This window comes from Bubalus kerabau, chromosome 7 (genome assembly GCF_029407905.1).
Source record: "Bubalus kerabau isolate K-KA32 ecotype Philippines breed swamp buffalo chromosome 7, PCC_UOA_SB_1v2, whole genome shotgun sequence".
NCBI classification, from domain to species: Eukaryota; Metazoa; Chordata; class Mammalia; order Artiodactyla; family Bovidae; genus Bubalus; species Bubalus kerabau.
This window is the reverse complement of record NC_073630.1, coordinates 63068864-63081316: the sequence shown is the minus strand read 5'-3', so window position 1 is coordinate 63081316 and position 12453 is coordinate 63068864. Positions and strand designations below refer to the sequence as shown.

The following is a 12453-nucleotide window of genomic DNA, read 5'->3' as shown; positions in this document are numbered from 1 at the left end:
AAATAAAAAATAAAAAGATTAAAAAAAAAAAAAACAGAGGTAGTACAGAGATGCAAATGTTTATTACCTAGTACAAACGGCTAATCTATAACCTTCCCAACCTCTGCGGTAAAATTGTATAAAAGATAAATTGGATATTTAAATTCTAATTTTTGAGGGGCCAAAATGTGACTTTGCTTGACCTGTAATATTATATTGTTTTGTTCCAAACCCTGTTTTAACTTTTTCATACTTCCAAAGAATGTTTTAACGATTCAGTGTTGCCTAAAGAGACATGTCGTGTTTTGGCAAAAGCCTGATAGCTTCCCAGTCAGATCTCCCATAAATTGATATGATCATTTCTTTCCAGGATCTGGTCCTCAGTCTTGCATGCTCAAAACAGTGTGTTGCTAGTATATTAAAAGAAGATAGGATCTAAGGGAGTGTTTCTTGCTAACCAGTTTCTCGAAGAGGTTGATGTGTAAACCAGTTAATTAGTTATATAAATAAAAACTATCCAATAAGTTGGATATGTATGTTTACAGATCAGAACATTTTCTATTATTCACTCAGTGAGAGAAATCAAATTGTAATATGAAGAATGAATACGAGAGGTGGTTAAAAGAAGTAAGATACTAACATTCCATGGATGTGGGCAAGCAATACTGCCAGTGTTGCCCTTTAGAGTCTTTTTTCTTCATGCCTGTAGCTGACTGTAGGCATGACTATGCCTTCATGCCTCTTCATTTGGTTTTTGCATGAGTTTGTTATCCATATGCACATATACATAATGTTCATAAATACATAAATATGATCATGTACATGACTTTTAATACAGTCTTTTTTTTCCCTATTAAACAGCCTTATCCTGTGTGTTCAATTTTTTCTCTCCAGAGTTATCATTTTCTTACATGTATACACATAAATCCTTTCCCCCTTCTTTGTTAGTGCAAACAATGTTGCATTAAACTTACTGGTGATTTTTTTTCTAGGGGCTGAGTTCTAGTAGTGGGATTGCTGGGTCAAGTAGTAAAATACTAGAGATTTTAGATATTTTCCATATTGTTTTCTCAGAAAGTTAGAACACCTGACATTTCTACTAAGCGGGTACTTTTTTCTCTATATATCCACCATCAGCAGGTTTTATAGTTCTTTTGAATCTTTTTCCATTTAAAGTATCAAAACTAATACCCCACTATTGTTTTAATTTTATATTTATTTTTGTTGACCATTTGGATGTACTCTTATGTGAATTGCTTGTTCATATTTGCCCTTTTTTAAATTATCTGTTCTTTTTTTTTTCCGGCCATGCCACACAGCTTGTGGGAACTTCACTAACTAGAGATCAAACCCAGGCCACCAGGGAACTCAGTAACTCAACTTCTGATGCTGTAGTAGTTATACCTTCTTGTTAACACTCTTGCTTCCTTCTGATCTAGTCACCCAATATAGCACCCAGTGCGATCTTTTTAAAAAGATAATTTGGATTCTGTTTGCCCTCTATTTAAAGTCCATCAGTGACTTTTATTATGGACAGAGGACCTTGGTGGGCTACAGTCCATGGGGTCACAAAAGAGTTGGACACAACTTAGCAACTATACAACAGCAACTTTTATTAGCACTTAAAATAAAATCAGATTTCTTAAAGGTCCCATAAAGCATTCATGATCTGGCCCATGCTTGCTTCTCCTGCCTTACACCAGTCTCACATCACTTCAAGTTACTTAAATCTTCCATGCTCTTTCCTTCTTTGGGTGCTTCATGCTGCCTCTTGCATCTGTCTAGAACACTTTACTTTTCACATGGTAAGCCTTGCTCTGATACTGTTATTCCCCAGAATAATCAAATTGGTGTTTCCTTTTATTTATTTATTTTTTTTCCTGAATTCCCCTTTCTTTAATCTCTTTAGCACTTAGGGTAATCTGTACTTGTTTGTTTACTCTTTAAAAAAGATTAATCATCTATTATGCTCATCTGTTGAGGACCAGAACAGTATCAGTTTTGTTCCCCAATCTATGCACAGCAGCCACTACATGTAATAGACACTAAGTTGAGTGAATGGTTTCTACTTCAGGTTTAACCACACTTGGTCATCTTTATTGGCCTTTTTATCTTGCCCAGGAATCGCCATCTTTCACCAGGTGACTTCGCATATCTCTGTCTAATCCATTGTGTACTGTTCAACAGTTTACCCTGTGTGGACGACCATACTCTTTTTCCTTCATGTATTATCTGTTCTCTTAAGATAAAGTTTACTTTAATGTTTTAAATCCTCAACATGAAATTTTTGGATTTTCTAACTTAAGATACTATTTTCATGAGTTTTCATTTAATATCTTGAAACATGAAAGTTTTATATGTGTTTCCCAGTCATTCTGAAAACATTTTGAGGGGAAATGAAAGTTAATTAACTGAAAAGATATAGTCTTAATTTTTTGGATGATGATAGTGGTCCTTTGTTTCCCTTGAATCAATTCAAATTATTACAGTTGATTCCTAAATTTCATTTGTATAAAGGTCACTTTCATCCTGAAAACCATTATTCCTCCTAATGTCTGTTATGTCTGTTACAGTAAAATCGAATTTTATTAGCTTAAACATTTTAGATGACAATATGTATGCCAAACTAGAAAGAGGAAAAAAAAGAGAATGTTCAGGAAGAAATAGGCTAATGACCAATCCAATAAGAAGAGACAAAAGTTTGAATGAATGAGTAAAATGAGATATTAAAGAACTTTCTGTTACAGAACTATGAAGATTATTATAGTTAGATGCATCATAGAGAAAGAAAGTAACATTGAATTATGAAAACATCCTCCCTGCTTTTGAAAAGTGGTAACATTAAGAACATACTAGCAATAAAAAGGATGTTTTTATTTAAAATGAGTGTGAAAGAACAGCTGAGTAGGTTTTCTCATGTAACTGCCTGTGCCATTTAATACATATTTACTGAGTATAATATATGCCACGCAGTATGGTTAGGTCGGAGAAGGCAATGGCACCCCACTCCAGTACTCTTGCCTGGAAAATCCCATGGACAGAGGAGCCTGGTAGGCTGCAGTCCATGGGGTCGCGAAGAGTCGGACACAACTGAGCGACTTCACTTTCACTTTTCACTTTCATGCATTGGAGAAGGAAATGGCAACCCACTCCAGTGTTCTTGCCTGGAGAATCCCAGGGATGGGGGAGCCTGGTGGGCTGCCATCTATGGGGTTGCATAGAGTCGGACACGACTGAAGCAACTTAGCAGCAGCAGCAGCAGCATGGTTAGGTATCATGTTCAGTCCTTACCCTTAAGGAATTTACATTCCTTGTGGGATGTAAGCAGTGAGTTAGAAACCCTGAAATCCCAACTCCTAAAATACTTGCAGAATGCTTCTTCTAGTCAGATCAGTGATATTTAAGGAATTTCTGTTCATAAAATTGTTTTCTGCTCTTCTAGGAAATTAATTCTGATCAGTCTGCCCAGGGCAACATCAGCAGTGACCGAGGAAAGAAAAGAACAGTAACAGCAGCTGGTGCAGAGAATATCCAACAAAAAACAGATGAGAAAGCAGATGAATCAGGACCACCTGCCCCTTCAAAACCCAGGAGAGGACGTCGACCCAAATCTGAATCTCAGGGCAATGCAACCAAAAATGATGATATAAATAAACCTCTTAGTAAGGGAAGAAAGAGAGCTGCAGTCAGTCAGGAGAGCCCTGGAGGTCTGGAAGCAGGTAATGCCAAAGCACCCAAACTGCAAGACACAGCCAAAAAGGCAGCACCGACAGAGAGACAGATTGACTTGCAAAGGTAATGTACTCCATTCTTTCTGAACTTTGAGTTTAGACATTTTGTTTTATTCCTAGTTGCCATCCATAACACCCAAATACCTAGCCCTTTGGGAGTGAAAACTGCCCCCTGGTTTTCCTGAGTAAGTTATGATGGCATTTGTTTTTATCTCATAACCTTCAGGACAACAGTTTGAAGAGAGATCTCCTAAATTAGGATATGGTATTTTGGTATTTCTATTTATTAGTAAGGATTATTATTATTATCTTGGTCTTCTTCACATAGTTGCATGGGGTTTACTAAATATAAATGGCTAATTTTTTGATACAGAAGTCCCAGAATGGAGTAAATAGATGTCATGACACATGAACAACTATATCTTGCTCTTTAATTCCACTTGTTATAGTAAACTTTAATATAAGTCAACAACTTACTTCTCTCACGTACCCTTCCCAATGAGAATAACCTCACAGCTGCTCGTCTTTGATCATGTTTGGGTTGGGTTTTAAATTAACATTTATGAAATTCTGAAGTTTCGGGTTATTAAATTTGTTATATTTTAAATGTCTCTAAGTACCTTTTCAGCATCTAATGGCAGCTGATCCAGGCCCAAATCTGACTAAGTAATGGGTGTTTCTTCTATTCACTTCCAGTTTTACGGACTAAAAGTAGAAGGCCAATATTGGGGGCAAATTTTATTATTTTCTCCTCAAACCTGGACCTTTGACCTGTAACAACATACTTAACATTGGCCTCCTTATCTTCATCAGTAAGACAATATGATAATACCTTCCTCAAAGGATTGTTCTAAGAATTAAATGGATCATTAAATAGAAAGCACTTAACAAAATGCCTTGTGTAGAATAAATGCTCAGTAATTAACCACTGTTTTGAATGCTAGTTGCTTTACCCCTTAATATATTTTTAGTTATGCAAAAACTGAAGAAATTTCATTGGAAAAGATAGCCAGACTTCTCTAAAGGGTTTCTAGAATTCTGGCCTTTTCTCACCTGCATAAAATACTACTGACATCACACCCAGGCCACCTGAGCCACCTGACCTTATCTGTCACAAGCTGTCCTTCTACCATCTAACCGAAATATCCAGGCACTTACTTGAACCCTGAAAATATTTTCAGTAGCAACCAACCTTGTTTCTGAAATTGAGCATTGTAAAACCCATTGCTCTGCTTTTAGTTACACCATTGCCCCCAAAGCATTAAACAAACCCAACAAAAATGGCTTACATGCCAGAAACTGCTCTTGATTTAAAATGGCTTTGGGCCTTCTGAAAAATCTTAAAATATCTCTTTTAAGAGTGAAAAGATACCTTAGAAGTCTTAAGTATGCCAGTTAGTAGATTGGTTGAGCGATGTGTTACGCACAATACAAAAATTCTTTGATGATAGGTGTTCATGATAGTACTTCAGTAGAATAAATACTGTGCACATATCTTAGAAACTTCTGATTGATTTATTGACTATTAATTCATGGCTAACAAAACATGGAAGGACATTCTGAAACTTTCTGCCAAGCTTCCTTTTGTCTTTTCCATTTTTTCCTGAGTCTAATATACAACTCTGCCCTTAAATTCTAGCATTATGACTTTTGTTTGGAAACCTAATTACTCCAGAAACTCTATATTACTCACGATATCCTCTTGCATAGAAATAAACGCATTATAGGCAGATGAGTATTGCTCTTTACACTTCTCATTTGTTCTTCTAACAAATACAGACAGATTAGATTGCCAGCATTGTGCTGGGTGTTGGCAATACATAAGTATCCAAAATAGATAGATTCTTGCCCTCAAAGAATATATTTCCCAGCCAGAAGAGAGCAGAAAAACTTTCACTCTAGGTCTATTGACTGATAAAATAAAAACATAAGAATTATTTTCATTACTACATAAAACAGTGAAATTCTGACTCATGCTACAATATGGATGAACCTTAAAGACATTCATTATGCTAAGTGAAATAAGCCAGACCCAAAAGGACAAACAGTGTATGATTCCACTTACATGAGATACTAGAGTAGTCCAATTAAATTCATAGAGGCAGAATGAGGTGGTTGCCAGGGGATGGGGGTGGGGGACTAGGCATTACTGTTTAATAGATACGGCATTTCAGTTTGGGAGGATGAAAATATTCTATTAAAATATTAATCCTAATATTGTTTATTAGGTTGTGCAAAAGTAATTGCAGGTTTGTGTTATTGAACTCTGCTCTTTGATATTCATATACATTCTTAAATAAATGTATTTATGTTTTACATCATTTTAATGTGCATTTCTTTTTTTTTTTGCTAATGACATTACATTTATTGTAGACTGTAGAAATGATGTTAGACAAAAAGCAAATTCAAACAATTTTAAGTTCAAAATGGGTTGTAAAGCAGCGGAGACAACTCACAAAGTCAACAACACACTTGGCCCAGGAACTGCTAATGAACGTACAGTGCAGTGGTGGTTCAAGAAGTTTTGCAAAGGAGACGACAGCCTTGAAGATGAGGAGCACAGTGGCAGGGCATCAGAAGTGGACAATGACCGGTTGAAAGCAGTCATCGTAGCTGATCCTCTTGCAGCTACACAAGAAGTTGCAGAAGAACTCGCCGTCAACCGTTCTGTGGCTGTTTGGCACTTGAAGCAAATTGCAAAGGTGAAAAGGCTCGATAAGTGGGTGGCTTATGAGCTGACTGCAAATCAAAAGTTGTCATCGTTTTGAAACGTCATCTTCTCTTATTCTATGCAACAACAAGGAACCATTTCTCAGGTTATTGTGACAGGCGACAAAAAGTGGATTTTATATGACAACTGGTGACGACCAGCTCAATGGTTGGACCAAGAAGAAGCTCCCAAAGCACTTCCCAAAACCAGACTTGCACAAAAAAAAGGTCATGGTCACTATCTGGTGGTCTGCTGCTCGTATTCAGCTTTCTGAATACTGGCAAAGCCCTTACATCTGAGAAGTATGCTCAACAAATCAGTGAGATGCACTGAAAACTGCAACGCCTGCAGCCAGGATTAGTCAACAGAATGGTCCAGTTCTGCTCCCTGACAGTTCTCCACCACACATCGCAAAACCAGCACTTAAAAAGTTGAACAAATTGGGCTGTGAAGTTTTGCCTCATTCACTATATTCACCTGACCTCACTGGTTGACTACCACGTCTTTAAGCATCTCGACAATTTTCTGCAAGGAAAATGCTACCACAGCCAACAGGAGGCAGAAAATGTTTTCCAAGAGTTTGTTGAATCCTGAAGCATGAATTTTTACATACAGGAATAAACAAACTTATTTTTTGTTGACAAAAATGTGTTAGTTGGGAAAAAATGTGTTGGTTCCTATTTTGATTAATAAAGATGTGTTTGAACCTAGTTATAAAGATTTAAAATTCAAGGTCTGAAACCACAATTACTTTCGTACCAGCCTAATAGAGATAAATGGCAGTGATTGTACAACAGTGTAAATGTACTTAATGCACACCAAACTGTGTACATAAGAGTGATTAAAATTGTAAATCTTACGTTACATATTTTGTTTCACTTAAAAAATTGTTACATAAGACTGATAATAATTAACACTAATACACTGCTTATTATTGGGCAGGCTCAATTCTAAACTCTTTGTTAACCTATTAAGTGCTTAAAACATCACTACATGGGTAAGTACTATCATTATCCCTAGTTTATAAAGAGGAAGAAATCCAAGAATAGAGAGTCTGTGCAGCTTTTGGTCCCTTTGCTTACATGAATAAGCAAAGTAGAGAGGCAGGATTAAAACCAGACATTGCCACTCTGGAGTCCATATTATATTGTCCTATTAAGGTAAAATTTAGTCTTAATTCTATGAGTACTATACATGCATACAAAACTAGTTTAATAGAGGATACTTTGAAAAGACTTTATAACTAATGTAGTTTATATATGTGAAACTTTATTCCATAAAGTGGAAAATGTTTGCATACAGTTAATTTTTTAAATTATTACATAAGAAGCTAGTTTATTAAAATAATCATAGTTTAAATCAGACAAAAACTATAGTCACCTTTTAAACCTATTTCAGAATTCATGCAGAGATAAACCCCGGCATTTCAGCTTTAGAGAGGGAGAAAACAAAGGGAGAGATCAGATGTTCTTGAAAGTGCCAAACTTAAATGAAGCACGTAACACTATGAGAGCATTGAAGGACTGCAGTGAATAGTAGGTGGAATAACGTGCGGGGTTTTCGGTATATTGGTAGAAATAATAGTGGTAATAGGGAAAGGTTGTTCAATGTCTATTTAAGGCAACCATCTTTATAAAGCAAGTACCAACTGTATGTTAGAAATAAGGAGGTTAGACCTGAAACAGTTACTTTCCCAGGCCACCTGGTTGGTGCTACACAGAGCAGGGGTTTTGAATCCTGGTCATGTCCCTTATTAACACTGTATTGTTAATAGGGACAGTTCCAGTTGGTTATATTTCTCCTCTAAACCATGAACATTCAGAACTCTTATTTGTTTCTTCTCTTAATGTGTAAAGAGATGTTTTAATGTGTAGCACTTCATGGCAAATAGAGGGGGGAAAGTGGAAACAGTGACAGACTTTATTTTCTTGGGCTTCAAAATCACTGCAGACAGTGACTGAAGCCACACAATTCAGAGACACTTTCTCCTTGGCAGAAACGCTATGACAGTATATTGGTATGGGGAGGGTAGAGGGAGGGGGGTTTGGGATAGGGAACACGTGTATACCTGTGGCAGATTCATGTTGATGTATGGCAAAACCAATACAATATTGTAAAGTAATTAACCTCCAATTAAAATAAATAAATTTATATTGAAAAAAAGCAGACATCACCTTGCCAGCAAAGGTCCATATAGTCAAAGCTGTGATTTTTCCAGTAGTCATGTGTGGATGTGAGAGTTGGTCCATAAAGAACACTGAGCCAGCATCGAAGAATTGATGCTTTCAAACTGGTGTTGGAGAAGACTCTTGAGAGTCCCTTGGACAGCAAGGAGATCAAACCAGTCCATCCTAAAGGGAATCCACCCTGAATATTCATTGGAAGGACTGATGCTGAAGCTGAGCTCCAGTACTTCGGCCACCTGATACAAAGAGCTAACTCATTGGAAAAGACCCTGATGCTGGAAAAGACTGAGGGCAGGAGGGAAATTGGGGTGACAGAGGATGAGATGGTTGGATGGCATCACCAACTCGATGGACATGAGTTTGAGCAAGCTTCGGGAGATGGTAAAGGACAGGGAAGCCTGATGTACTGCAGTTCATGGGGTCACAAAGGGTCACTCTAGCAACTGAACCACCACCACCACCAAGTAAAAGGAATAGACACACTAAACAAAAGTTCCTAGTGACTCAGCTATTGTTCTCTCCTTTAGCTTGACAAAACACTGGTCAAAATTCTGAAGGTGCCGGTTTTATTTTTTATTTCATGGGAAACTCTAGCTTTCACCTTCCTATAAGTTTCTAAACATACTTTTCATTTCATTAAGTGCAAAAATTACCTGTGATTGATTTGACATCTTACCTGTATTTTCTGATTTGATATCTCACCTGTATTTTCCTAAGACCCAGTGAGAATCAGATACAAGTTAAAGCCACATGACTGAACAATTCAGAATACAGAGCTAATATAAACACCTTGAATCAGCCTGTTAAGATTATCAGTACACTTTCAACCATGTAATTAATAAAAGAGACAGGGTTGCCAATGCTGACAGCCATCAAGCACTGCATTTCTGAGCTAAGAATGAACCCAGAGTGGTGGTAGGATCAGGTCACTTACTGCCCTGGCAACTTGAAGTGTAGCCTAGGGTCCTTGCATTGTGGAACCAGAGCTGGGTCTGGATCACTGTGCTAAAAGTAATTTAATTTGGCCCCAGATTTTCAGCTTGAATGTAAGCCTTTGAGAAACAAGGCTGGGCATACCCTCTCTGTGACCCTAGTATCTAACTCCAGACACGACTTTGTCAGTCTTTTTCTTTACCTTGCATTACTCGTCACACATTTTACTTAATTTCTCACTTCACTGATGGTCCGTTGCTGCTCTGGTCACAACTGTCTTTACATTAACATCTGAAAAGAGCCTTTCCTGGCATTATCCTACCTCCTATATGCCATCTCCTTTTAGATCTGAGTGTCAGATCTCCTCAAGGTAGTCAGTCAGTCTACACTGGGTACTACTAGCATCACCTCCAGAAAACTGGCCCAATTTTATTACTTGGTGTTTACACTCTTAGCGTATTTTATGATTATTTAAACTTTATTGACCAAATTGCCAACATCAGTGCCAACATCCACTGGATCATGGAAAAAGGAAGTGAATTCCAGAAAAACATGTATTTCTGCTTTATTGACTATGCCAAAGCCTTTGACTGTGTGGATCACAATAAACTGGAAAGTTGTGAAAGAGATGGGAATACCAGACCACCCTCCCTGCCTCCTGAGAAATCTGTATGCAGGTCAGGAAGCAACAGTTAGAACTGGACATGGAACAACAGACTGGTTCCAAATAGGAAAAGGAGTACGTCAAGGCTGTATATTGTCACCCTGCTTATTTAACTTCTATGCAGAGTACATCATGAGAAATGCTGGGCTGGAGGAAGCACAAGCTGGAATCAAGATTGCTGGGAGAAATATCAATAACCTCAGATATGCAGATGACACCACCCTTATGGCAGAAAGTGAAGAGGAACTAAAAAAAATCCTCTTGATGAAAGTGAAAGAGGAGAGGGAAAATGTTGGCTTAAAGCTCAACATTCAGAAAATGAAAATCATGGCATCCGGTCCCATCACTTCATGGGAAATAGACGGGGAAACAGTGTCAGACTTTATTTTGGGGGGCTCCAAAATCAATGCAGGTGGTGATTGCAGCCATGAAATTAAAAGACACACTCCTTGGAAGGAAAGTTATGACCAACGTAGATAGCATATTCAAAAGCAGAGACATTACTTTGCCAACAAAGGTCCATGTAGTCAAGGCTATGGTTTTTCCAGTGGTCATGTATGGATGTGAGAGTTGGACTATAAAGCTGAGCGCTGAAGAATTGATGCTTTTGAACTGTGGTGTTGGAGAAGACTCTTGAGAGTCCCTTGGACTGCAAGGAGATCCACCCAGTCCATCCTAAAGGAGATCAGTCCTGCGTGTTCTGATGCTGGGAGGGATTGGGGGCAGGAGGAGAAGGGGATGACAGAGGATGAGATGGCTAGATGGCATCACCGACTTGATGGACATGAGTTTGGGTAAACTCCAGGAGTTGGTGATGGACAGGGATGCCTGGCGTGCTGTGATTCATGGGGTCGCAAAGAGTTGGACACGACTGAGTGACTGGACTGAACTGATTAATTAATGAAAAGCATTTTTGAGGCCCTAGTATATTTCAGCTACAGTCTAGATGCTTTGTAACCCCATTAATCCAGCCCTATGAAGCAGGACCCTTAAGTGGTAGCCTCTGCAGCCATTTACATACCACGGCCATCACTTACTGCAGCAAGTGCACACCCCTCTAGAATTCCTCTTATTAGGTCCTCTCACTGACAACATTGAGTATATAATAATTTTTAGTATGATTTCTACTTATATAATTCATTTAGTAATTCAGGGTTTTGACTTGTAAACTTACCTGTAGGATTTTTTAGATCCCTTTGGATTTTTGCAATAAATGTATTCCTATCAGCTTCTATGTGTGTGTCCAACAAACATTCCTGTTTATATTTTGGGCTGCATTTGAAATTGTTAATTCTTTTGAGAAAATTCCTTGAATTTACTCTGTAGGTTTATAAAACTCAGCCATTTGTATACTATAGTTGGGAAATAGTATCTGTACAACTGGACACTTAATGTTGGCCTCCTGAGTTTGAGAATGGAGGATTCACCATCTTTTCAGTTATTAGTTCACTTGTTTTTCCTTAAAATGACAAACAATCCGAAACGTTTTGCACTGAAAATGTGTTTTTATAGGTGTGCTGATTGTTGAGTATGTTTTATTTACCTTTAAGACCAAATTCTTCCATGGACAAGAAAATATCAATAAACACCCATGGAGATGCAATCCTTAAACTTGGGACATATGGGAAAACTGAATTTAAGGAATTTATCAACAGGATAACAGCAGTTTTGGATTAACGTGTTTTGTGTAGTATGCTTAGTATTAGAGTATTCAAGAATCTTGGAATATTTATTAAGCAAAGAATTTACTGATTTCCTGTGCTCATTTATATACTGAGAAGGTTTCCTCACATCACAAATTTATATTTTAGAAGTATCCCCTAAATATGTTTCCCTATGTATTAAACAACCATATATTAGTTCTTCAGTATTATAAAATTCAAGTGAATTTTTATCAAAATAATATGAAATTTTTCAGAAGCCAAGTGCTTGGAAGTGATGGCAATTCACTTTGGGACATAGAATCAAGTCCAGGAAATTCTTCCAGTGACCTGGATCGTTTAGAAGTCGGTGAGAGCAGCTAGAAAGATACTGAGGACTCAGAGCTAGCTAGTCAAGGGAAGCTTCCTGAAGGTGCAGCAGGCAGCCTGTAGAGGATTCTTTGATATATTATGATATTCTGTTATAACAAATTAATACTCTATAAGAATCTTAGTTAACTTTTTTTGTTGTTAGCATTGTTATCTTTATAAAAGATATATAACATTGGGGTTTGGGAATATAAGTAAACATCCCCCTTATCTTTCTTTC

The 12453-nt window shown here is 37.5% G+C and overlaps 1 protein-coding gene across 5 annotated transcripts in view; it reads left to right on the top strand.

Moving 5' to 3' along the window:
* PDS5A (PDS5 cohesin associated factor A) overlaps positions 1-12453 on the top strand; it is a 133829-nt gene that overhangs the window by 117915 nt on the left and 3461 nt on the right. For 4 of the 5 annotated variants that reach the window (XM_055588332.1, XM_055588336.1, XM_055588333.1 and 1 more), the window contains 2 exons: positions 3422-3774; positions 6084-7243. In XM_055588332.1, the coding sequence (XP_055444307.1) occupies positions 3422-3774; positions 6084-6090 (360 nt within the window). In that variant the 3' untranslated portion in view covers positions 6091-7243. Of the gene's footprint in view, positions 1-3421; positions 3775-6083; positions 7244-12453 lie in introns of those variants that run through there. The other variant, XM_055588334.1, reaches the window with a different exon arrangement.